This window comes from Oculina patagonica, chromosome 11 (genome assembly GCF_052425735.1).
Source record: "Oculina patagonica isolate OP01 chromosome 11, crgOcupat, whole genome shotgun sequence".
NCBI lineage: Eukaryota > Metazoa > Cnidaria > Anthozoa > Scleractinia > Oculinidae > Oculina > Oculina patagonica.
This window is the reverse complement of record NC_135768.1, coordinates 16,551,828-16,574,722: the sequence shown is the minus strand read 5'-3', so window position 1 is coordinate 16,574,722 and position 22,895 is coordinate 16,551,828. Positions and strand designations below refer to the sequence as shown.

At 37.4% G+C, this 22,895-nt stretch overlaps 2 protein-coding genes across 2 annotated transcripts; both read right to left on the bottom strand.

Moving 5' to 3' along the window:
• Positions 1-511: 511 nt before the first annotated feature.
• LOC144630356 (basal body-orientation factor 1-like) lies at positions 512-22,777 on the bottom strand. The gene is made up of 15 exons (XM_078488716.1): positions 22,655-22,777; positions 21,741-21,863; positions 21,519-21,642; positions 20,518-20,583; positions 19,517-19,579; positions 12,196-12,276; positions 10,633-10,784; positions 9,364-9,460; positions 8,538-8,585; positions 7,767-7,835; positions 7,079-7,191; positions 6,564-6,654; positions 5,996-6,063; positions 3,611-3,871; positions 512-846 (listed from the first exon to the last, which is right to left on the bottom strand). The coding sequence occupies exons 1-15, from the start codon at positions 22,702-22,704 to the stop codon at positions 651-653; spliced, it is 1,602 nt and encodes a 533-aa protein (XP_078344842.1). The 5' UTR covers positions 22,705-22,777; the 3' UTR covers positions 512-650.
• Positions 13,547-14,446, bottom strand: LOC144630872 (uncharacterized). The gene has a single exon (XM_078489245.1). It carries the CDS (start codon positions 14,279-14,281, stop codon positions 13,547-13,549), a length of 735 nt encoding a protein of 244 aa, XP_078345371.1. The 5' UTR covers positions 14,282-14,446.
• Positions 22,778-22,895: the final 118 nt, after the last annotated feature.

Sequence of the window (22,895 nt, the reverse complement as noted above, 5' to 3'; positions counted from 1 at the left end):
TATCATTTTGTGTTCATATTTCGTTTCTTTTCTAGCCATCGAAGAAAGTTTGTCATGGTTCGTACTCTCTGAGCTTTTGAAATTCCATGACTTTTTAAAATTTTCCATAAACTAAATTTGACCATTTTTCTTGGAAATTTTCCAAAATTATCTTGATTTCGGTTACGTTTTTACCCGTTTTTTTTTCCACAAAAATAACTTGCCTAATTTATTTTGTACAATCAATACCATTTTCCATGACCCACACCTAAATACCATGACTTTCCAGGCCTAGAAAATGAAATTCTAAAGTTCCATGACTTTCCAGGTTTTCCATGACCCGTACGAATCCTGTCTGTTTTGCAAACCAAATTATCAAAGGCAAATTTATCTCTTTGTTTGCTTCTTTTCTTTTCTTTTGTTACATTAATATACTTAATTCTTGTTTCAATCTCACAATCTCACAAATCACAATCTCAAACTATCCCACAAAGAAACTGATGAAACAAACAAGCACAGATAGCAAAAATACTTCTTTCGTAAAAACTATTTTTATTCACACCGGTATCACATTCTGATGCAAATCTAACTATACACAGCTATTTAAAATTCGCGTTAATTTACAGGATTTTGTTTGTACAAGGTTCTTTGTTTCCAACCCCATCGCAGTTTCAACTGACAGTTCCCGCAGCGGAGGTCTGGGTACCAGTAACGGGTGGAAGCGCCGCAGGGAGTGATGGGGCTGTTACGTCTTGCTGTGTGAGGAAGGTATTGTCTCCCAGTGCTTCCTGAGGTGGCTCGCCTGCATTTGGCAGGGCTTTTGATTGGGCATCTGGTGGCATGGGTTCCAGCGCTGACACCTTGGGTCTAGAGAAAGAGTTAAGGACAAAAAATTAGATTTTGGTCCGTTCAGGCTTGATCGTAAAACCAAAACAAAAGCAATCATAATAAATGGAATTAAAGCAATTGTTTACAATACAGGAAACCAAAAAGTTGTATTTTGTTTCAGTAGTTCACTGGCATTGATAAGTATTAGAGAGGGAAGCTTATAGAGTTTCAAAACTCTAACAACCCCTCTTCTCTAACACCAATTAATAAAAAGCCTTTTGTACTGATCTGGTACTTATTGGCAATAAAAAAGGATGTTAACAGAGTTCAAAAACTCTAAATGGCTCCACCGTCTAATACCAATTAACATAGAGCAGTTTTCAATTTAGTGTTGTAAAACCAAAGGCGTTTCGACGTTGACTTAACGTCATTATCAAGCAAAGAAAATATGTGATAAAATGTATAAATACTAAAAATAGACAAAAAAACGGAGTTTAAACGGAGTTTATAATGTTTTTAGCGAATGTCTTATCGCAAATTTTTATTGTAAAGTGTTTTACTAAATCGCTACTTATACGTGTAAAACCAAAGGCAAAGTAATTACTCTAGCCAATCACAAAGTACACAGACAATCTAATGAACCAATCAAAACTCGAAGCAAATACATGTCGCAGGCACGAAGCGCGGGAAAACGTGCGTGAGCGTGTCACGATTGGTTTTAGTTGTACTTCTTATTGGCTAAGAAAGTGGCGCGAGATTTTTAAACCAATCACTAAGAGTTGTAATACAAAACCAAAGCAAACGCAAATTACTTTCGAAACTCGAATAAAAACCGCTCTTAAGGTCGCGGGGGACACCTTAGGCTCATCATTATGAATTTATTTAAAGCGTATGCACGAAGTACAACGACTGACATCGACAACTTTACGAGATATTTATGACTGGATAAAAATATGGGCGCGTGCGCGTGATTTGTAAAAAAATCCTGTTTCTTTGATATTTTAACCAATTTAAACAACACTTAGCGATATACGTTCATATAGATTGTAGGAAGTCTTTGAGCTTATTTTCATTTAAATTTGAATATTTCTGCAACTCAGAGTAATCACAAAAATATTCGGCATAAACAATCGTGTCCTATTTAAAAACGCATTGTTCTCGCCATAAAAGCGTGGAATGTAATTACCATAATTACATCTCTCCTTGGCAAAATGATCGTATTTAGGTCGGGACACCTTCGGAAATCTCAAAGTTTTGACTTTTCCGACAATTTTGTGGCAGAGAATACAGCACGGATACAGAACTTCATGACTTGCCACTGCAGATAGGTAAACTATGAATACTGTAGTGTGTCATAACAGAAGCGGAATTTTAAAAGAGCGCTTTTAGAAAGAGGTAGAAGACATTAAATTCAAATTTGCGCACTTAAACCGCCGTAATTTGCTGGCAAACTTTAAATTAAAAAATCCGCTTCTGTTATGACACTCTAGAGGTATTGACTGATTAGTTTTTGACAAGATCCCAGTGTGCTGTCTCCTACTCGTTCCGCAAACTCTGCCACAAAATCATGTTTTTCCCAATTTGGCAATCACGAGGCTATAACATCGACGTTAAATGCAATCTACCAAATAAAAGACGACATTCACAATCTTTCATCATCTCTTTATGTCTCTGTAAAATTTGAGCTTAATCGCACCCATAACAGCTGAGAAATAAGCGTTTTAAAAGATGCAGGTCAAGCAAAGTTTCCCTTCATGAATTTATTCATGCTGTAGGTATCCCCCGCGACCTTAAGCTTTTTGGTATTGCTCTGGTATTGATTGGTATTAGAGAGAGAAGCTAATTGAGTTTTAAAACCCATTTGAACATCCCTCTTTAATACCAATTAATACAAAGCCTGAAATATGGCTTCTTCATGGCCTGTTCGACTATACAATTGTATGAAATGCTTAGTTTTTGCCCCCAGGTGGGGAGGATAATTAAAGATCTGTGATACTGTAACAGATAAATTTTAGTAGTGCAAACTTTACATTCATTAGTTATAATTTAGCTTTCTAGATTTTCTTATGTATATTTTTTATCGTTTTGAAACAATAGGGTGACGGTGCCTCATTCAGCTTGAATTGTCACAAAATTTCCTTGCGTTGCTTGTAATTCAGCAATAAGTTAACATGCTGACTGAGAAAACTCTTGCTTATACAACAGCATTCTCTCTCGTCCCCATAGCCCATTTCGCTTTTCTTGGACGGCGGGCAGAGGCCTTGGCACGAGAAACGAAGGGCGGGGCAGGATTCGAATCTGTAATTCGAATTTTTGATTGGCTATCTGAAACAAAGAAATCTGGAACGGAAATCAAAAACGCCATGACTCTCTCACAGATATATAGAAACATCAAGACCGCAAGTCCTAGAAACTAGAACTGGAAATCCTGTGTCTCCAGAATCCTTCGTTTCTCGAGCCAAGGCCCCGCCGGCTAAGAGAAGCGAAAAGGGCTGTGGGGACGAGAATAGCCACCTTTTGATTGAGCTACGAGTACGAGATTGAGTACGAGTATGAGTTTTCAAACCAAATTCGTGTGCCACATATAATTGCTCATCACGCTTAACTCATCCCTAACGTTTATTTATGTGTTAGTCAGCAACAGGAAAGAGTTATAGTTCATGGGATAGAATTGACCCAAATTTCCAAAGTCGAACTCGTCTTCGACTTCCTACTGTTAGTCAAATCTAATAATGCAACAGCAAATTTCTTGGTAATTCCACCCCTTCCAAATCACACGCACAAAGCAAAACAAACTCAGTACCTTCTCTTTTCTTTAAACCCATTCATCTTCGCAAATAACATTCTCAGGATGCGTTCACGTTGTTCCCAGGTAAGCTCGGCCATGTCGACTTTTCCTTGGACACCAGTCCACCGCTCGGCTTCCTTCAGGTCGTCGAACACGTTGTTGGTGCTGCTGTCTAATTGGCGGAAAGTTCGGACGCGCGGGAAATCACTTTGGCCAGCGTGAGCCTCGAGCATGCGCTGTTGGTAAGCGTTTTGGGCGTCTTTTCGATATTGGATTCTACGAAGAAAAAGCGATATTTGTTGATTTAACTGCCAAGTTACCAATACACACGTGTGTCAGGAGCCCATGACCTGCGTGTGTTCTTTCTTCCTATTTTTTTGGTAGTCAGAGGCACAGCATCTTACACAAGGAAAAATTGAAAAACAAGTCTGACAACAGTAATATTTCCAATGAAACGCATCAAGGTATTGATGAATCGTGAATGGGAATGCGCTCCTGTAATTTTCTGTAGGGGTGTAACGATACATCGAACTATCGATGCATCGCGATAGTGAGTGTTCCGATAGCGATGCATCGATCGCAAGTTCAACTATCGATAACAATCGCAATAATCTCGTTAATTATCGATAGTTACGATAGTTTTTCAAATGGTGTCCTGTAGTACTTTTTCCTTGATTGAAAAATGCCTCTCTTGTTCTCTGCCGTCCTTTCTCGGCTTTCTGTTCGTTGTTTCAGAATCGGTGCTGTATTACAAGCCATAAAAACAAACTTCACGGACATCGCTTGTCTCCAGGGCCTTATATTCAAAATGGTGGTTTGAATATTAACTCCACCCCCCTCTAGGAGAAAGAAATGATTACAATGCTATAAAATCACTAATTACAATACTATTGCAATAGTATCGCAATAGTGTCACTACTATCGCAATAGTATTGCAATAGTAATTTGACTATCGCAATACTATCGCAATAGGCAAAACGACCTCAATAGTCACCCCTAATTTTCTGTCGCCAATAAGAATAAGAAATTTTTCTGCTCTTTTTAAGTCGGATATATCTTTTCTTTTACAAAAGGAATACTTTTGTCTTTTAACACGACCGAAACATATATAGGTTGATACCAGTCCTGCGACTGAAGGGGTCATCCTGTATTATCATAAGAGACGCAGTATGATCTGTCCAGAAACATTTGATATGCATTTGCTGTCTTATGCGTCTCACGACGATTCACAGAATGCACATTTGCTTCGAGCCAAAATTGAGCAGCTCTCTTGAAGTAAAGAAAATTTCTGTTTGGTCTCTTGCTCTTGCCAAGTTCAAAACAAAGAGGGGTGTGTGTGTGTTGTGGGGGGGGGGGGGGGCATTTAGACCAAATGCGTCTAGTTTTTATCAGACACAAAAGCCTCAGTTCATCGTTCGTCTTGACGAGTCATTCGTTGTGTGCGTGTTAATACTGTGATGCATAACCATTGGGACGTGAAATTCCTCTCATGTCCGCTTTTATACACGTTGACGAATCATTTCAGCTTATTTTGTCTTTACTTCGTCGTTCAAGAAACTGAAAGAGAGAGTTTGTATTGACACAAAACCCGTTTTGTGGTGTCTTTACACTGGGGCGCATAACTACTCGAACTAAAAAAAAAACCGCCCAAATTTTTCTCTAGTATAAAAGCAACCAATAAAAAGAGGAAAGGAAAATCTTAAGGACGTTCGCGCTAATTGTTTATGCGCATCCCTACTGCGGACGTAATTCATGTCGCAACGCCATGCCACGTCATACTTTAAGCGCGCGCGCTGAGTAGAATTTCTAAGAACATATAGGGTGAGTTGCCGTTCCGCTAGCTTCGCTTGCAATTTGCTCTCTTGAATGGTCGGTGACCTCTAGTTTTTTCTTAACGGATCACTTTTGTTAGTAAATATCTACGTTTTGCGAGAAAATGAAAGAAATCTATCGAGTGGAAATTTGATTTTTTTTGTCGCATTGACGGTTTGAATTCCGCTTTTTGAGCTTTCCTTTTTGCCGTACGACAGTTTCAAATGCGTTTTTTCAAGGGTTTAGAAAAGATGGCAAAACTAGGAATTATTTACGCAACAGACGCACTGCTACAAAATGCGACTAAGATCGCTAGCCTCCGTTTACTCATCTTCGATATTTTAAACCATAAACCTTGTAAATCATGCTGAATTACGTGCGCCAATTTTTCAAAATCAGGGTAGTTTTCCACACGCTTTCTCTCTGAAACGAAGTCGGTGACCCCAACTTTTTTTGCATTTTTGACACAAGTAACTCATTATCTATCCACAGCAAATAAATTAAAGAAATCTATCGAGTAGAAAATTTTGCGCGAACGTCCTTAAGTGACGTACTTCGTCCATGATATAAGGCGTGCTATAACTGTACCTATTTCTGACGATTTCATTTTTGACGTACTCCAGCGAGTCCAAGAAAAACTGTTCGACTTCTGTTCTCTGTAAACAAAGAGAGACAAAAGTGTGAGACGATGTAGAAAAGTTAGATAAATGATAATGATTTATACTTGTAGTTGAGCATATAGAGCAGTTTTCAATTGAGTGTCGTAAAACCAAATACACGTAGCCGGCACGAGGCGCGGGAAAACGTGCGCGAGCACGTCATGATTGGTTTTGGTTTTACTTCTGTCTGGCTGAAAAAGTGGCGCGATGGTTTTAAACCAATCACAAAGCGTAGTAATCAAAACCAATGCAAACGCGAATTACTTTCGACACTCAAGTGAAAACCGCTCTAGTATAGTTTCATATAATTACATTCATAACAGTAATGTGAGCTAATTCCACAACTCAGCAAACACATAAAAACAAAATGCACATTGTAAGTTACTAGCGATGTACTCAAATTGCACCTAAGCTACTAGTTCTGATCGACATTTCTGGAATATTCAACTTGTGATAAACAGATCTGTTCCAGAACGAAGGTCTTTTTCTTTTCTTACCTGGTCTAGAATGGTTTTCGCCAATCTCTTGACCCGATTCATCTCCTTTGTTTTAAGTTCCACTATTCTCTGTAATCGTGAGATTTCAGCTCTGCAATAAAATGTAGTAGATAAGGATTTCGCGTGGCACTTAAACGACCCGCAAGATTTAACATGGTTTGTACAACTTCCGGCAAACAAAATTCAAGGGCTTTTTAAGGACGCGTTTGACACCAACATTTTTGCAAGTTATTTTCATATTTTAGAAGTCGTTGGTGACCAAATTTCCTTACTAAAATCATTTAATTTATCAGAAAAGTATAAGGCAGTGCACGAAGTCTTAAACTTTAAAGACTTTTCAAGATCTCATGAAGAAATTAAATCAAGCACTTTTCAAAGACTTAACCAAATTCAAAGACTTTTTTTAAGACGACTGCTAAAATTCAAGATCTTTTCAAGATTGTACGAACCATGTTTAATGACAGAAGTGACAAGCGGAAATTGTAAGTCGTTAGCTGATTCTTGCGTTTACTTACCTGCAGTTTCGAGTTTCATCCTCGGATTTCTGTACCAGGCTTGCTCGTTCAGTCTCGAATTCGCGCACCACATGACTAAGGGATTTTTCCAATGTCTTGACCTTTTCTTGGAGCTAAGGTGACAAACCAGGCGAGTCACTTTACGGACAACAGGTTTTATTAACTTGAACATAGATTCTCAGTGACAAGAAGAACGGGCACAAACGAACAGCACTTACAGTGTTAATCAGGAAACCGTGAACACTTTAGTTTATCATTGTATGTAAATTTCTGCAGAAAATCATCAAATGACAGCTTAAAGTGCAACAAATGGACAGTGATGAAGCTAATTGGTTATTTTCGCGAACAGTTTGTTTACTGTTTTCTCTACATTCTCTTTCACAGTATAATAAAAGTGTTCACGGTTTTCTAATTCCCACTGTAAAAACCTTCAAGTTGACGTTAAGAACTAATGTTTTCTACCAATAAGAAAGACAGACTTTTCACTGAAAGTGAACTAATTTTTAATTTGCCTTAAACGATGAAAAAACGAATATCAGTTTGACACATCACATAGTCTTTTATGAACTTGAATTTTTCTTGCTTCGAATTTTTTGTTTTTCCCCTAGGCCTGGAGAAACAAACTTTTCGCATACAAAAGGCAGTAGGAAGAATTTTTTTTTATAAACAGGAGACAAAAACTACACACCTCTGCAATTTGTTTTTTCTGATGTTTACTCTCCACAATCTTCTCTTGAACAATCATCCCGTTCAATTCCTATCATGGAAGAACAAAAACAAACATGATACACATACATAGATGGGCTATCCGTCAATCAGTCACGTGAGTAATGTTGGCGCTTGACGTCAATTGGCCACTTTCTCCGCATTAGATGACTAGATACATGTTTTCCTGCTCTTTCTATCGGTGATGTGTTTTCCCGCTCATTTTTACCGGTTTTGCCCGGTCTTTTCACTGCTGTTTCCCGCTCCTTTTACCAGTTACATGTTTTACCGCCCTTCCTCGGTTGGACATTTTCCTGCTCTTTTCACTGGTTACAAGTTTTCCCGCTCTTTTCACTGGTTACATGTTTTCCCGCTCTTTTCACTGGTTACAAGTTTTCCCGCCCTTTTCACCGCTTGCATGTTTTCCCGCTCTTTTCACCGGTTGCAAGTTTTCCCGCTCTTTTCACCGGTTGCAAGTTTTCCCGCTCTTTTCACCGGTTGCAAGTTTTCCAGCTCTTTTCACTGGTTGCAAGTTTTCCCGCTCTTTTCACCGGTTGCAAGTTTTCCAGCTCTTTTCACTGGTTGCAAGTTTTCCAGCTCTTTTCACTGGTTGCAAGTTTTCCCGCTCTTTTACTGGTTGCACGTTTTCCCGCTGTTTTCATTGGCGATATATTTTTTTTTAAGTTGGCCGCCATAGCCTTCAATGAAGCAATTGCCTTTCTTTTTAATTATCCAATCTTTTTTAAAAACGTACCTTCTCGGACAAGAGATCACTTGTCTTTGCCACCATGACTTCTTTATCCTTTAAGGAAAAAAAAAAACGCCAAAGAGCAAAATTACTAACCACAAATTTCATAAGTAAAAAAAATGACAACATTTGTTGTAAACGAAAAACAGTCATGCACCAAGCCCGGCAGGGATATTTTGAGAATGTAGAACGTGCAAAATACCCCCGCCGCACCAATCCTGTTTGATTACCTAAGCAGTTTTGTGACATTCTTTGATTGGTTTTCTTAACTTTGCTAATCAAAGTGATGACAACTGAAGGGTCACAGCTGCGCACTTGCAATACAGTTAAACTTTCACTTTCCAGATTACAGTAATTTAGGTTTCTATCAGCCAAACATTCAAAAGCTTTAACATCTTACAGCACGTTCCATGCCAGCATTACATTTTAATTTTTTTCTGCAAATCTTTGACTATCTTACATGTAGTTGAATACCCTACAAAAAAATAACATCGCAAAAAGTCTGTCCTGACAATAATGGTACGTCTGTAACCTGAAAACTGACTTTTATAGTATAGATCTGTCACAAGTCGGCCTTAGGTTGCGAGAGGTCTTCTCAACGATGAGTCCAACATTTTGAAAAAATATAGTTATTGGTAAGGGCTTTTCAAAAGTCTAACTGCCTCTTTTAAAACTCATGGGTAAATTTGCCCCCCTGTAGAATTGTTCACTGAGACTTACATGCAAGTGTGTATTTACTTACGTTTTTTGGCGCTTTTTTACAAAAATAAACAGGACACTCTATTATTTGTTTGGGGGAGAGAAGACGTTTCAAAGCGCGCAGCAAACAAACCTTTTTCAATTCCTGTCCCTCTTTTAAGTGGAAGTCAAGCGCAGCATTTAATCTCACATTCTCCTTGTATACAGAGCGCGTTGTTTCATCCAGGTTACTAACCAAATAAATGAAAAAAGATGGTTAAAACAGAAATGAAACAGAACTCAAAGACGAAGCTGAAATGCACACACATGCTTTATACCAGTCATGCACTGTACATGTTTCCGTACAGTATAAAGTACACCAATATACATTACAAGTACCAATAACTATCTTTACTTTTGGAAAATTACACACAGCAAGACAAAGTACTGTAAGTTGTTTAAGTTGAAAACAGAATTTTCGTTGGTACAGAACATGTACTTCAATAAAAAAACTAAAATACAATGTTTACCGCTTTTAGAGACTGACAAACATTTGGTAAAATTGCAGAGACTTTGCAAGAAAGCAAACTACGTTAAGTAACTTTTGTGTGAACAAGACTTTTTTTTAACCCTGCAAAAGAAATTGAGACTTGGAGACAGTGTCCAGAAAAAAATGAGAAGGTGAGAATAACACCTGTAGGCTAAAATTCAACAAGAAGTGCATTTTCAGACTGAGGAACATTTACCACCTCCTTTCTCGAAAAATTCAATTTCAAATCACATAAATTTGAATCTTAATGGAGATATTTTCATCTAATACACGTACTGTACAGAAAGTTATTAACCCTTTAAGCCCTGATAGTGTCATTTGGCACATAATATCATAACTTGGTTAATATTTGTCCGATTAAATTGTATTTTTGCCACAAAAATTGCCTTGGAAAGATCTGCATTTTGAAAACGTAAAATTAGTCCTCCCCCTATTTGTGACTTGACTGACCACCCCTATAACTTTTGAAACTTTTTTTCCTTATACGTATATGAGATGCAACATGACTGAAATTAACCATGAAACTGAGAGCTGCACAATAAGCTATAGTTTAGGGGTATACCTACTATATACGGAGATGCACACATTTTTAAACCTTTTTCTTTTTACGTTTTAAAGCCATTTCTTTCAAGGCCATAACTTTCTCATTATTTGTTGACATGTTTTATGAACTATTCTGACCAATACCTTTCAAATGGTGTATCATACATGGACATGTATCCAGTTAATATTAATTGATTTAGGAAAATAGACCAGTCGCCTCGGGGCTTAAAGGGTTAATTAATAAGCACTGTTTTAGACCTCAGTACATGACATTACACACATGATAACTTCAACAGCAACTTTTATTTCAACATATATTTTTTTATTTACCTAATTGCCTCAGAATGTGCTCTTTCAGCAAGTTCAGCAATCTTTTTACTTGCTTCTTGCTGAAGTCGAACCTTTTCTTCAAAAAACTTGTGTTCCATTTGCTGCAAGGTATCTTTGTGGTGCTTTTCGGTGGCAAACATGCTTTCCTTTATCTGTTATGGGGGAAAAAGTAAAAAATTGACATACATGTCAACTTGACCATTTTTTCAAAAATTGAATTGATATTGGGTATGTTTTACCTGTTTCTATGCAAAAAAAAAGTCTGCTTTATTTATTTTGTATAAATAATAAATTTTCATTTTTCATCACTTTCCATGCCCACATGTTAATTCCATCATGACATTCCAGGCTTGGAAAATGAATTTCTAAAATTCCATAACTTTCCAGGTTATCTTTCACTCATATGTACATTGTAGGCAGCTGATCTCTGAACATACCTCAGGCTGTACCTAGGATTTTTTGTCTGCAGGGGGCAAACTCCGCACACCGTTAGTTTTCTCAGTTTAGTTTTCTTAGTTTTTATAATTTCCCCGGCGGGGGCAACTGACACCCTCCCCCCCCCGGCCCTCCGCTACGTACTTCAATATTTAGTTAGACCACTGAATCAGTGCTACAAGTAACAGTTTGGGTTGTAATAACGTGACAAACTACTAATTAAAATCTTCTCAAGAAACCTCATTTTTCTACAATTAATACTCAGAATGGTATAAGACTTTAATCCTAGGTGCAGGGCGTAAAATTAACTTTTTTTCCCAGTAGCCACTTGGCTCCTTAAAATACCAAAATGGTAGCCAATTCCACAAATTTGGTCGCCATTTTTTTTTTAAAAAAAGATAAAACACTTCTCATTCTGTCATTTTACTAGATAGACCCTTTAAAATAGATTATTTTCATCACATTTGCATTTATTTCAACCTCAAATGGCTTTTTTGTGCACAAGAACTGGGAAGACTTTTGGTGACATTACATGAAGTACCAGACGAAAACCGCTGACCGAATCAAAATAGGTGCACGTGCTACGTACGCATCGAAGACTACACGATGTTTGACAGTCGTTTGGCGATGTTTTTGACTTCATTTATGAATTTAAACATTTTTAGTTGAGCCATTTTGCCTTGTAAACTTCAATACAATACAAAGAGCAAAGATAAAAAATTTATTGTGTGGCTGTTTTGTGTGGCTAAGTTGAAACTGAAAAAGGAAGTTGCCCGCCCACAATAACAACGCTCGATTGCAAACCATATCAGAAGTTTTCTTACAGTTTTGGACAGGTAAATAACCTTCAAAACTAATATGTTTAGCTGAAATGCAAGATCTTTAGATAAAGCAAGTAGTCATTGTGTACTTTGCTCACCCTGTGCGATTTTTTTACGAGTTATGCAGTTTTTGATGAATTAAGCGATCCGATGCGATTTGAGGTCAATTATGCGAATTCTGGTCGCCAATTTGGCGACCAAATTTCAGGATTTGGTCGCCAAAGTGAAAAATTTAGTTGCATTGGCACCTGTATTAGGCGCAATTTGATGCCCTGAGGTGCATACAATAATGAAACAAACAGCATACCTCATCTAGCTCTCGTTGCATCTGTGCTCTTTTTCTTCTGAACTCCTTCACAAGCTTGAGCTCAGATTGCATCAGTTTGACCTTATAAGGATATAAAGTGAAAAATTTTAAGTCAAATAATACAAGATTATAAATGTATGTCAAAGACAAATGGAAGACTTGTAAAGGAAAATTTCCAATAATCGTTTGATCTGCACAGTATTACATGTGCAGCATAAACATGTTACAAAAAACATTACCTACAGTACAGTGTATGTGCAGACCCACAGTTCTCTGCGCACATGCATGTCTACTATACTTAAATGATATGTAGACATGCAATGTGTGCAAAGGGACCTAGCACTTAAAAGCTCTCTGTGCATAAGGCTTGATAGGCTTGCAATGCGTGCAAAGGGCTACAGCAACAAAGCTCTTTGCAAACATTGTGTGCCTATAAATGCTAGTATGATAGGCTTGCAATGCATGCAAAGGGCTACAGCAACAAAGCTCTTTGCAAACATTGTGTGCCTATAAATGCTAGTAAGATAGGCCTGCAATGCGTGCAAAGGGCTACAGTAATGTAGCTCTCTGCAAACATTGTGTGCCTATAAATGCTAGTATGACAGGCCTGCAATGTGTGCAAAGGGCTACAGCAACATAGCTCTCTGCAAACATTGCTTGCCTGCAATGCGTGCAAAGGGCTACAGCAATATAGCTCTCTGCAAACATTGTGTGCCTATAAATGCTAGTATGATAGGCCTGCAATGCGTGCAAAGGGCTACAGCAATATAGCTCTCTGCAAACATTGTGTGCCTATAAATGCTAGTAAGATAGGCCTGCAATGTGTGCAAAGGGCTACAGCAACATAGCTCTCTGCAAACATTGTGTTCCTATAAATGCTGGTATGATAGGCTTGCAATGTGTGCAAAGGGCTACAGCAACATAGTTCTCTGCACACATTGCTTGCCTATAATGCCAGTAAGATCAGATCAGATCTGTGAACACTGTTACCGATTTTAAAGGCAAACTTAAAACATATTTGTTTTCTAAAGCGTTTTTATTAAAATTCGAATAGAATTGTAATTTCTTAGAATTTTAGATTTTAGTTAGGTATAAATTGTACTTTAACGCTTGTAATTTTTAACCTATAACTTAGTTTTTTAGAATTTTAGTTTTTAAGCTGTAATTTTAACTTTTAATAATAATAATAATAATAATCTTTTATTAGGAAGCCTTCATTCACTATACAGTGGTTTTCAGAAAGGTCCTAACTAAGATTAAAAATACTGAATGAGACTATATACAATAAAACGAAAAATACCTAAGAATTAAAAACTATTATTAAAAACTAACTTGAATACAAAAGAAAGAATTAACTCAAAAACCTACTTAGAACGCTACGCTTAAAATTTACAAAATCAAGTGCATTTCTGGTGTCTCTGTCTAGGTTATTCCAGTCTTTCAGAGAGTGATAACACACTCTCTGCTTTCCCCAATTTTTGGTTACATGAGGTAGCCTAAGCATGTCTTTATTCCTTGTGTTATAGCTATGAATGTCCCTGTTAGCTAGTAACTCCATAGAGTGATCCATAAGTCCATTTATACACTTATAAACATATATACAGCGATGATAAAATCTACGTTGTTCTAGGTTAAGCCACTTTAAAGCTACGAGGGCATCAGAAGCTGACGAATAAAGTGGTCTGTCCAGGATGATTTTCGCGGCTTTGTTTTGTAAAACCTGTAGGTCATTCATAAGCTCCACATTGTTCTTGTCGCCCCACACAAGATCAGCATAATCAAAAATTGGTAAAACAAGGCTGTTGTAGAAAAGTAGGCGAGCGGTGAAAGGTAACAAATGTTTGATCCTACGTAAAAGACCAAGTCGCTGATTTACTTTAGAAATTACATGCTCTACATGATCAGACCATGTGAAGTCTGAGGCCAGCTTAATCCCTAAATATTTAAACGTACTAACACTATCTAATTTACAATCAAAAATAGATAGAGACATTGAGGAAATATTTACTAATTTTCTGTTGCTACCGATTAACATGGATTTTGTCTTTGTAAGGTTCAGTGTAAGTTTGTTCGCTTTTAGCCACATTGCTACGTTGCAAAGATCTGCGTTTAATTTGCTCTCCAGCTGGTGCGGTTCTTTTGAAAAGCAGTAAAGAACAGTATCGTCAGCGTACAATGACACCTCGGAGTGTTCAATAACAGCAGGTAGCTCATTGATGTACACAAGGAACAATAACGGTCCCAAGATACTTCCTTGTGGAACGCCGAAAGTAACGGGAAGGGCTTCGGATAAATTATTTTCACAAGAAGTTTGCTGTTTGCGATTTCTAAGGTACGAAGCAAACCACTCCAAAGACCTGGGGGAGACTCCAACTGATGACAATTTGGACATCAAAATCCCGTGATCGACTGTATCGAACGCCTTTGTAAGATCCAGAAATACGGCACCACAGATGTTTCCTCTTTCCATGTTTAATAAGACTTCATCGGCAAAACCAGACAATGCAGTGGCTGTTGAACGTTTGGACCGGAAACCGAACTGCTTGTTTGAAAGTAAATTGTTTGAGTCCAGGTGTTCGTACAGTTGGGAGTGGATTACTCTTTCTAAGATCTTGCTGAGAGTGGGCAGTATTGAGATGGGACGATAATTTGTTGCATTTGTTCGGTCACCTGATTTGAACAAAGCTGTCACTTTAGAGCACTTCCATATCCCCGGAAACTTTCCTGAGCGTATAGACAAATTTATTAACTTTGTGATGGAATGACTAATTGATTGGGCGCCACACTTCAAAAGCCTTGCACTTATATTGTCCAATCCAATAGCTTTGTTAACCTTGAGACTAAACAATTGCTCAAGGACAACCGCTTCGCTGATTTCTTTTAATTGAAACGATTCAGAAAGACGAGCAATCGGCAATGAAGCGCGAGCTACAGATGTTATTTTGTCAGCTAGAATCCTCCCTATTGAAGCAAAGTGAGAGTTCAGTGCAGAAGCGATAGACTGCGGAGTTGTATGATGAGCTCCGTCAGCGATAATACATTGTGGAGTCGAAGATTTGTTGGTACGAGATGACGCTTCGTTTACAGCCTTCCATAATTTACTTGAATCTCCCTTAGCTTCTCTGATTAAGTCACAATAATAACTGGATTTGGCAGACTTAATTTCACGGTTGACCAAATTTCTGAGCCTTCTATACTCGGTCCAGTGGAAAGACGAGTTCGATTTGATAGCCTTACGGTGATGGTAATCACGGTCTTGCATCGCTTCATTAATCTTGGTATTCATCCATGGCAACGGCATGCCTCGCACTCTACGTTTTTTTACAGGCGCGTGTGAATCCGCAATGTCCGAAAATAACTTATTCCATGTGAAAACGGCGTCGTCAATGTCATCTTCATTTCCAACAACATGCCAGGGAACGCCTTCAAGATCTCTTTTAAAAGCGTTGACATCGAAGTGCTTGTATGATCGATATTCAATTGTTCTTGGCGGGGCCTTGGCTACACCTGATTTCAGAACACAAAAGATAAGGAAATGATCACTGAGTGTGACAGGAACAACACCAGAGTCCACAATGCGATGTTCATTGTTCACTAAAATTACATCAATAAGTGTTCGTGACTTGTCAGTTACTCGAGACGGATCCTTTATGAGCTGTGAGAAGTCCAGTGTGCGCGAGAAATTCAGTAGCTCTTGTTTATCTTTCTTGCTGCAGTTGGAATGCGGGAGCATATTTACATTCAGATCACCGAGTAGAACCAAGTCGCATTTATCCAGATTAATACTAGACATGCCGTTATAAAGATTGGAAATAAATTCGCTAAAGTTCGCCTCGGGCGCTCTGTAAGCGCAACAGATTAGTGTCGGGCGACACTTGGTGCGAATTAGCTCAATCCACAAGCACTCATTAACGCCAGAGTCAATATCATGCCTGACGCGAAACGGCAATCCTTCACGAACATAAACAGCAACGCCCCCATATCCTGTTTTATTAACAATCCTATCCCGTCTGATACACGCAAAACCAGGCAATGCAATCTCGGTATCTTGGATGGTATCATCCAGCCATGTTTCCGATAATGTGAGAACATCAATGGTTTTGTTATCCAAACCTTCCAGGCGTATGGAGTCGGTCTTTTGTCGAAGACTGCGGATATTTAAATGTGCAATCTTGAGCCCTCGAGTTCTTCTGATATCAACTAGACTCCGATAACCTGGATTGATTTCCACGTCGCCAGCCAGGGCTAACAGGACAAATGCTAAGGAAGCATGTTGGAACAGCTTACAGGCAATATATCCCTTCTGAAAGCCACTGACTTCTTTATCTCCGTTACGCCCGTGACGTTTCACTGGGGCATGAAATGCTTGAATATCCACCTTGGAAGCCAACTGGGAGGCGAAACAGACATCCCTGACTTTGCATACCGTATTGATTGAAGGAATTTCCAGGATAGAACTGTTGAAGATTAGAAATAGGCAAAGGAATATGCCAATTTTTAAGGACAGAGAGTTTACGCGTCCGGCCGCCATTTTGTTCACACCTCTCGGCCGCCATTTTGTTCACACCTAGCGTGTAACGTTCATTTTTTTTTTTTGTAATGCGCATTTGAACATTTACGTATGGAATTTGCGCACAACAAATTCGTAATTATTATTATTATTATTATTATTATTATTATTATTATTATTATTATTATTATTATTATTATTATTATTATGTGTGGTTCCAGAAAATATCCATACCCCCACCACGGAGGGAATTTCACGTAAGACCCCCCACCTCTCCGGAATTTCCATTTTTGTTAAGAAAAATAAACCCCCCCACCCCTCCGGAATTTCCAAAAGTATATTGCGTACCCCCCAGCCCCTCTGGAAAAAAGATAAATTGTACAATGCTCTAAATTTTTGGTCATCTCTCTTGTAAACAGTTATAGTGTATAACCGATCGATCGGAAGATATCTTAAAATAATACATACATGTGCTGCTGAAGACAAAATACAGAAATTTCCTCAAAAGTAAACAGACAAAATATCTGGTAGTCACTTGTCAAAATAATTACCTTGATGTATAACCATCCATCCCTTTTCATTCCAATCGCTTTTGAAAACCGCTAAATCAGAACACGGATTTGAAAAGTGTTGATTTAAACATTCACCGTAGACATGATCACAAAATCACTGTAAATGCTCGCTGAGAAAGCAAAATTTAACAGGAAAATTACAAACAAATAGCCAGAAATAATAAGAACAAGTTAAACTCGAGTTTCTGACATCATTACACTATTTTCATTGCTTATAAACCTGAAACTTTTCACAAACAAGGACGATTTTCCTTCGATCGAACGTGAAACAAGCAACGCTTGTCACCAGTGCATTTCGGTCAAACCACGTGACACGTTTCGGGGGACTGGTAACAAGTAATGGCGGCCGCATCTACACGAACGAACATGGAGGATTTCAGTGAAATTGTTTGCTTTCAGAGTGCTTTCAGGAGAAAGAAAACCCGTTTTAAATGTAAAACGATTGTGAATCAACAACCCAGGCTGCTATTTTTGCTATGTAAAACATTTTGTAGAGTAGGTAAGAAACGATTTTGAAACTAGTTTGCACTGCATCAAACTTGACCGTCTGGAAACGTAATTTCACTGGCAACCCCCCTCCTCTTCGGATTTTCCTGGGCCCTTGACTCCCCCCCCCACCCCTCTGGAATTTCCAATTCCCTCCGTGGTGGGGGTATGGATATTTTCTGGAACTACACATTATTATTATTATTAAGGGCCCATTACAGTATCTCGTTGCCAAGCTACACGGTTGCCACGCAAGTGCAATTTTATTTCCGGTTTTCTCGCATTCGTGATTCAGCTTAGCGGCAAAATTTTACCCGAGTTTAGTTCCCTTTCGGTTAGAATCATATTTCAATGACGGAAATTTGTTCTGCAGTAAAAGCAAACTGGGTAAATTGAAATAAAAAAAGTTTGTCATACTAAATGATTGCAAAACATATACGAAGCCTGAAGCAAGTATCCGAAACGCCGAAATATTTTTAAAAGTAGTGCCGATGCATTAGAAAACATGCGAATGTGCGGCGCTACCGTATTTTCATCAGTTTCCCCTTCAGCTCACTGAAGAAATCTGTGAAAGCTACTGGCAAAAATTAAAGCACTGTCACTAGAACTAAACGAAGCTCAGAAAAAAAAAAAAAACAGCGATTCATTTCGTTCGCAAAACGAAGGTAAGATAATTTTTACACAGTTCAACCGCAGAAATATAGGAATGAACTCGATTTATCTGCCGTAAATTGCTTGCAGACACTGCTGATTATGATTCGTACAGCAGTCTATTTAAACCACAGGACAAATTCAGTAAGGTACAAAACTGCGAAAACTAAACTATATAAAACACCTGTATAAAACAATTCAGCTTACAAACGTTAACTTTTTATTCAACCGAACTATGAATTGTAGCCTCCTTGACAAAACATAATTACGCCGTTTACGGTAATTCGCAAATTACAAGCCGAAAATAAAGAAACTCACACTAAACTCTTTTAATACTTACGACCGCCTTTGTTTACATTTGTCTTAGCCTCTACAGTTAGTTGAGCGACAGTAAACGTTGTTAAAGCTGTCCGAATACAAGCAAGAAGTTAAGTTTGCCGTGTCGAAAAATTATAGGTTTTGAAGCGTACGTGAGCGGGGGGAAAGCCAACTTAGTGCAGCAATGTCAATTACGATGATTTCAACCAATCAGTCACCATATAATTTTACTTCCGGTACGGACGAAAATGCGAGTTTTTCTCGGAAGGAAAAAAACGTACCTTCTGTTTTTTGCAGTAAATCGAAAGAAAATACATTTTTCTTTAAACGTAAGCATGCGTTTTTGGAAAATCAAAACAACATTAAAGTTGTGTTCAAAAACGTGGTCAAAAGAACACATTTTCTTTACTTATTGTTCAAGTTTTTGTGCTAACGGAAAACGCATGCTTACAATTTTTAAGATAAACGTACTGATTGACATAATACTACAAACTATGAATGAGACCGTAAGTTTCTTGCGTAAAACTCAGTTTTTTGTTCTGGGTCACGTGACATTAGACGTGCACCGATGACGTCATCAACTGACTTGCAGTCGCACTCTAAAACTCCTGTCTAAATTTGGTTAAATAAAAGCAAAGATATATCAAGTAACAGCCAATTGAAATCTCCCTAGCAACGGCCCCAAAAGATACTGTAATGGGCCCTTAAGATAAGCCTGCAATGTGTAAAAAGAGCTTTAGCCAGATATGCTCTCTGCACAAATGAAATGAAATGAAATTTTCACCTCGTTAGTCTTCTCTGCCAGGGATTCTTGAAGTTGATGAATCTGTTGTGAATACTCATCCACCTAAAAAAATATATTTCAAGAGAAGAATCAGTCTTTTGCCCAATATTGGAGATATGATGTGGTTCAAATTTATCTTTGGTTTAAATTTTTTAAACCAGTTTTATTTTTATTTTATTTTTTTGTTTCAGTGTATGATATGGAATAAATAAAATTATAAGAGAGAAAATGAAAAATAAAAATCAAACTGGTTTGAGAAATTTTAAACCAATGATTTAGTAAGTTTACTAGTACTGATGTACAGGGTGTATGTTATGGGTTATACATGTACCAACAGTGGGAAAGAATTTTCAGATCACTTAAACAGGTTTCCAAAGAAAACAAGCTGAGAGAATTCCAATTTAAATTTCTGCATCGAGTTGTTGTTACTAAAAAAGAACTCTGCAATTTTGGTATTAAAGACGACAGTGAGTGTTTATATTGTGGAGAACCAGATTCGATAGAACACACCTTCTCAAATTGTCATTTTACTAAAGACTTCTTGTCAAAAGTGGTGCAATGGTTTAATAACTGCAATCAGTCTATCTTCATGCCATCAGTTCAGGAATATTTATTTGGGGTTACTTCCAACCTACCTAATAAGAAGCTAGTGAAAAAACTTAATTTTACCTTGCTATATGCCCGCTATTTTATTTTTACGAATAAGTTGCATAATAAGTCTCTCCTTATCACAGATTTTGTAAGTAGAATTTTAAGTAAGTACATGCTAGAAAACTTAGGTTAAAACTTGTCTTTTTAAAACAGGTCTTTTTCTTTTTCTCTTCTCTTTAATTCTCCACTGTAATCTATTATTTCGTAGTTTTACCATTAATTGCATTGTAATATAACTATATATGTGTGACTATCAATAAAATAAAAAATAAATAAAAAATAAATAAAAATGTACCAAACATTGTATGTTTGGCAGAGTTTTACAGTTGTAAATGGCCTTTCATACTCACAAGAGCTTGCCGTTCCTTTCGTGCCTCCCTCTTCACTTCTTTCAGAGCTTGCTGAAGCTTGGACACCTGTAATAACAATGATAACATTATCTCCTTGATGAAGCTGCACGTAAATATAAAGCATTTTCAATAAATAATAATCACTGTAAAAGAACTTGTAGTTAATACACTTGTAGTAGTAAATGTAATGATTTGAAACAAAAAAGGTATTCATGACTGTATACACTGTAGCTAACAGATAACTTTTGTCAGCCCAAAACAAGTAAAATTTTAGCAAAGTTTCATCTTTCCATCTGCTTAATGTAAAGAATATGAATTTACCAGCATTTCTTTTACTAGCTAGGGAAAGTTAGTTTACATGACAGTATGTAAAAGAAAAAAAGTAAACTGCAATGAAGGGTATAACATACACGTACATGTATAGGGTACATAATTACATTCTTTGTGCAAAGAAAATTTGTTTACTGGAGGCTACTGTATTTTTTCACAGTGCATTTTGTCAATTACTATCCAAAAGTACATGTAAGTAACATTTCTGGACTTTTCAGCTGTAGTTCTCAAACTCATTAATAATTCATCTAGTTAAAACAATGGAAATCAGGGCCGTGTCAATGGTTTTAATATGCAATCTTACTTAGCATAGATTTTTACAATTTTATTTCTCAGTTTTCTCCGAAGTTTTAGTTTTAATTGAGAAGATATTTCAAACACACAAGACAAAATTTCTTGACATTTCCAAACACATCAAAGTTTAAATACTCTGCTGCATGCTGTATTTGCAACTCTCTTGTCGGTGTTTGGAAATGTGATGAAATGCTGTCTCTTGTGTTTGATATATTACATGAAGTTAGGCCCTGGAGAAAGACCTTTGAGCTACATCATATGTAAACATGCAACAATAGCTTCAACACAGTCGGAAGGGCAACCTTAAAAATTGGTGACACATAATATCTTATTATCACATATAATATCTTATTAATAAAATATTTCTGTTATTTTACCTGTTCATCTTTCTTGCCGTCTTCTTGTTTAAGGTAGGATATGACATCTAGTGTGTCTCTTTCAGTATTTGACATCTGCATTTGTAGCATGTCATTTTCGTACACCAAGCGTTTGGCATTGTCTCTGTTAAAAAATACATTAGCCAGTAAGGTAATAGATAAATGGCAGTCTTTATTCAGTGACTATAACTTTAAATTTTATTAGACATACAATAAAATTACCTGTATTCCTGGCGGGACTTTTCCACAGCATCCAATTTGGTTTCCCATAACTTTGCATTAGCAATGGCATCTTTGAGAACTGATTCCTTCTTTCCCTTTTTCCCTTCCTTTTTCCCCTTCTTCCTGTTAAGTTGACGGAAAAAGAAACTTAGATTCAACTATACAATTTGAAGTACCACAAGATCAACAAGCACCAACAGGCTAAATACATGGTCGTAGACTATAACACTTTACTCAACTTAAAAGTTCCCAATGTATCAAATTGACAGACTCCACCACCTTCAGACTTGCAAGTTTATTTAATATCAACTGAGTTGATAAAATTAACGAGTTTGCAAGTTAAGCTAAGATATGACCAAACTTACAGTAGGTTACTGAGAACGGATTTGTTATAATAAGCTAGGAGGTATTATTAGCTAGGGGTATTCTGCAATCTAGCCGATTTCTAAACAATTATACATGTGTATTCCCATAATAATGGACTGTTAACGATCAAAGAAAGATGCGAGTCAGAGGACTGTGGACAGTCTGCCATTGCAACAGTTTTACAACCTGTTAGTTAATCAAAATCAGTTACACACTGTAATTAAGCTATTTTATATTTTGGAAAAATTATAGAGTCATGTTTTTGAGTTGACGCTTTAAAAGTTAAAATGATATGAGATAAAATCAAGCTCGATGGGACGTAAAGCCAAGAAAAATTAGTTCTTAGATAAGAAGCAACAAGACACTTAACATAAAATAAGTAGCCTTGGCTGCTTTGATCAGAAAACCATACTAATTGTGTGGTGCTAGACAGTACAGGGCTACTGGCTGTGACGAAGTGAATTTTCATCGATGAAAAACTTGAGCCTAAATAAAAACTGCTGCATTCTGCGCGTATTTTATCAGTTTATAGCAACAACAAAACATACCCTCCTTTCTTTCCTTTTCCTCCTTTTGCTTTCTTGGCTTTTTTAGGCATTTTATAACGAGTAATTTGTACAGCTACTCGGCAAGACCGACTTCTCAAAATGGCCGACTCTTGAATGTGTTCTCGTTTCCAGGCAACGTTTGTTGACGCTCTGACGCCTCCGACCAAATTTTCTTACAGGGGTAGGGACAAAAACAGTGGCGAAACCTAATCATTTTTACTACCCCTCCCATGTCGTTACG

What these genes read in the sequence shown, in the direction of transcription:
- LOC144630872 (XM_078489245.1), bottom strand. Translation starts at nt 14,281, where the DNA reads ATGTGGCTAAAAGCGAACAAACTTACACTGAACCTTACAAAGACAAAA.
- LOC144630356 (XM_078488716.1), bottom strand. Translation starts at nt 22,704, where the DNA reads ATGCCTAAAAAAGCCAAGAAAGCAAAAGGAGGAAAAGGAAAGAAAGGA. An exon ending in AGGGACAGGAATTGAAAAAG is followed by an intron (nt 8,586 to 9,363) that starts GTTTGTTTGCTG and finishes TTTTCCTTAAAG; the next exon opens with GATAAAGAAGTCATGGTGGC. An exon ending in GATGAAACTCGAAACTGCAG is followed by an intron (nt 6,655 to 7,078) that starts GTAAGTAAACGC and finishes ATTTTATTGCAG; the next exon opens with AGCTGAAATCTCACGATTAC.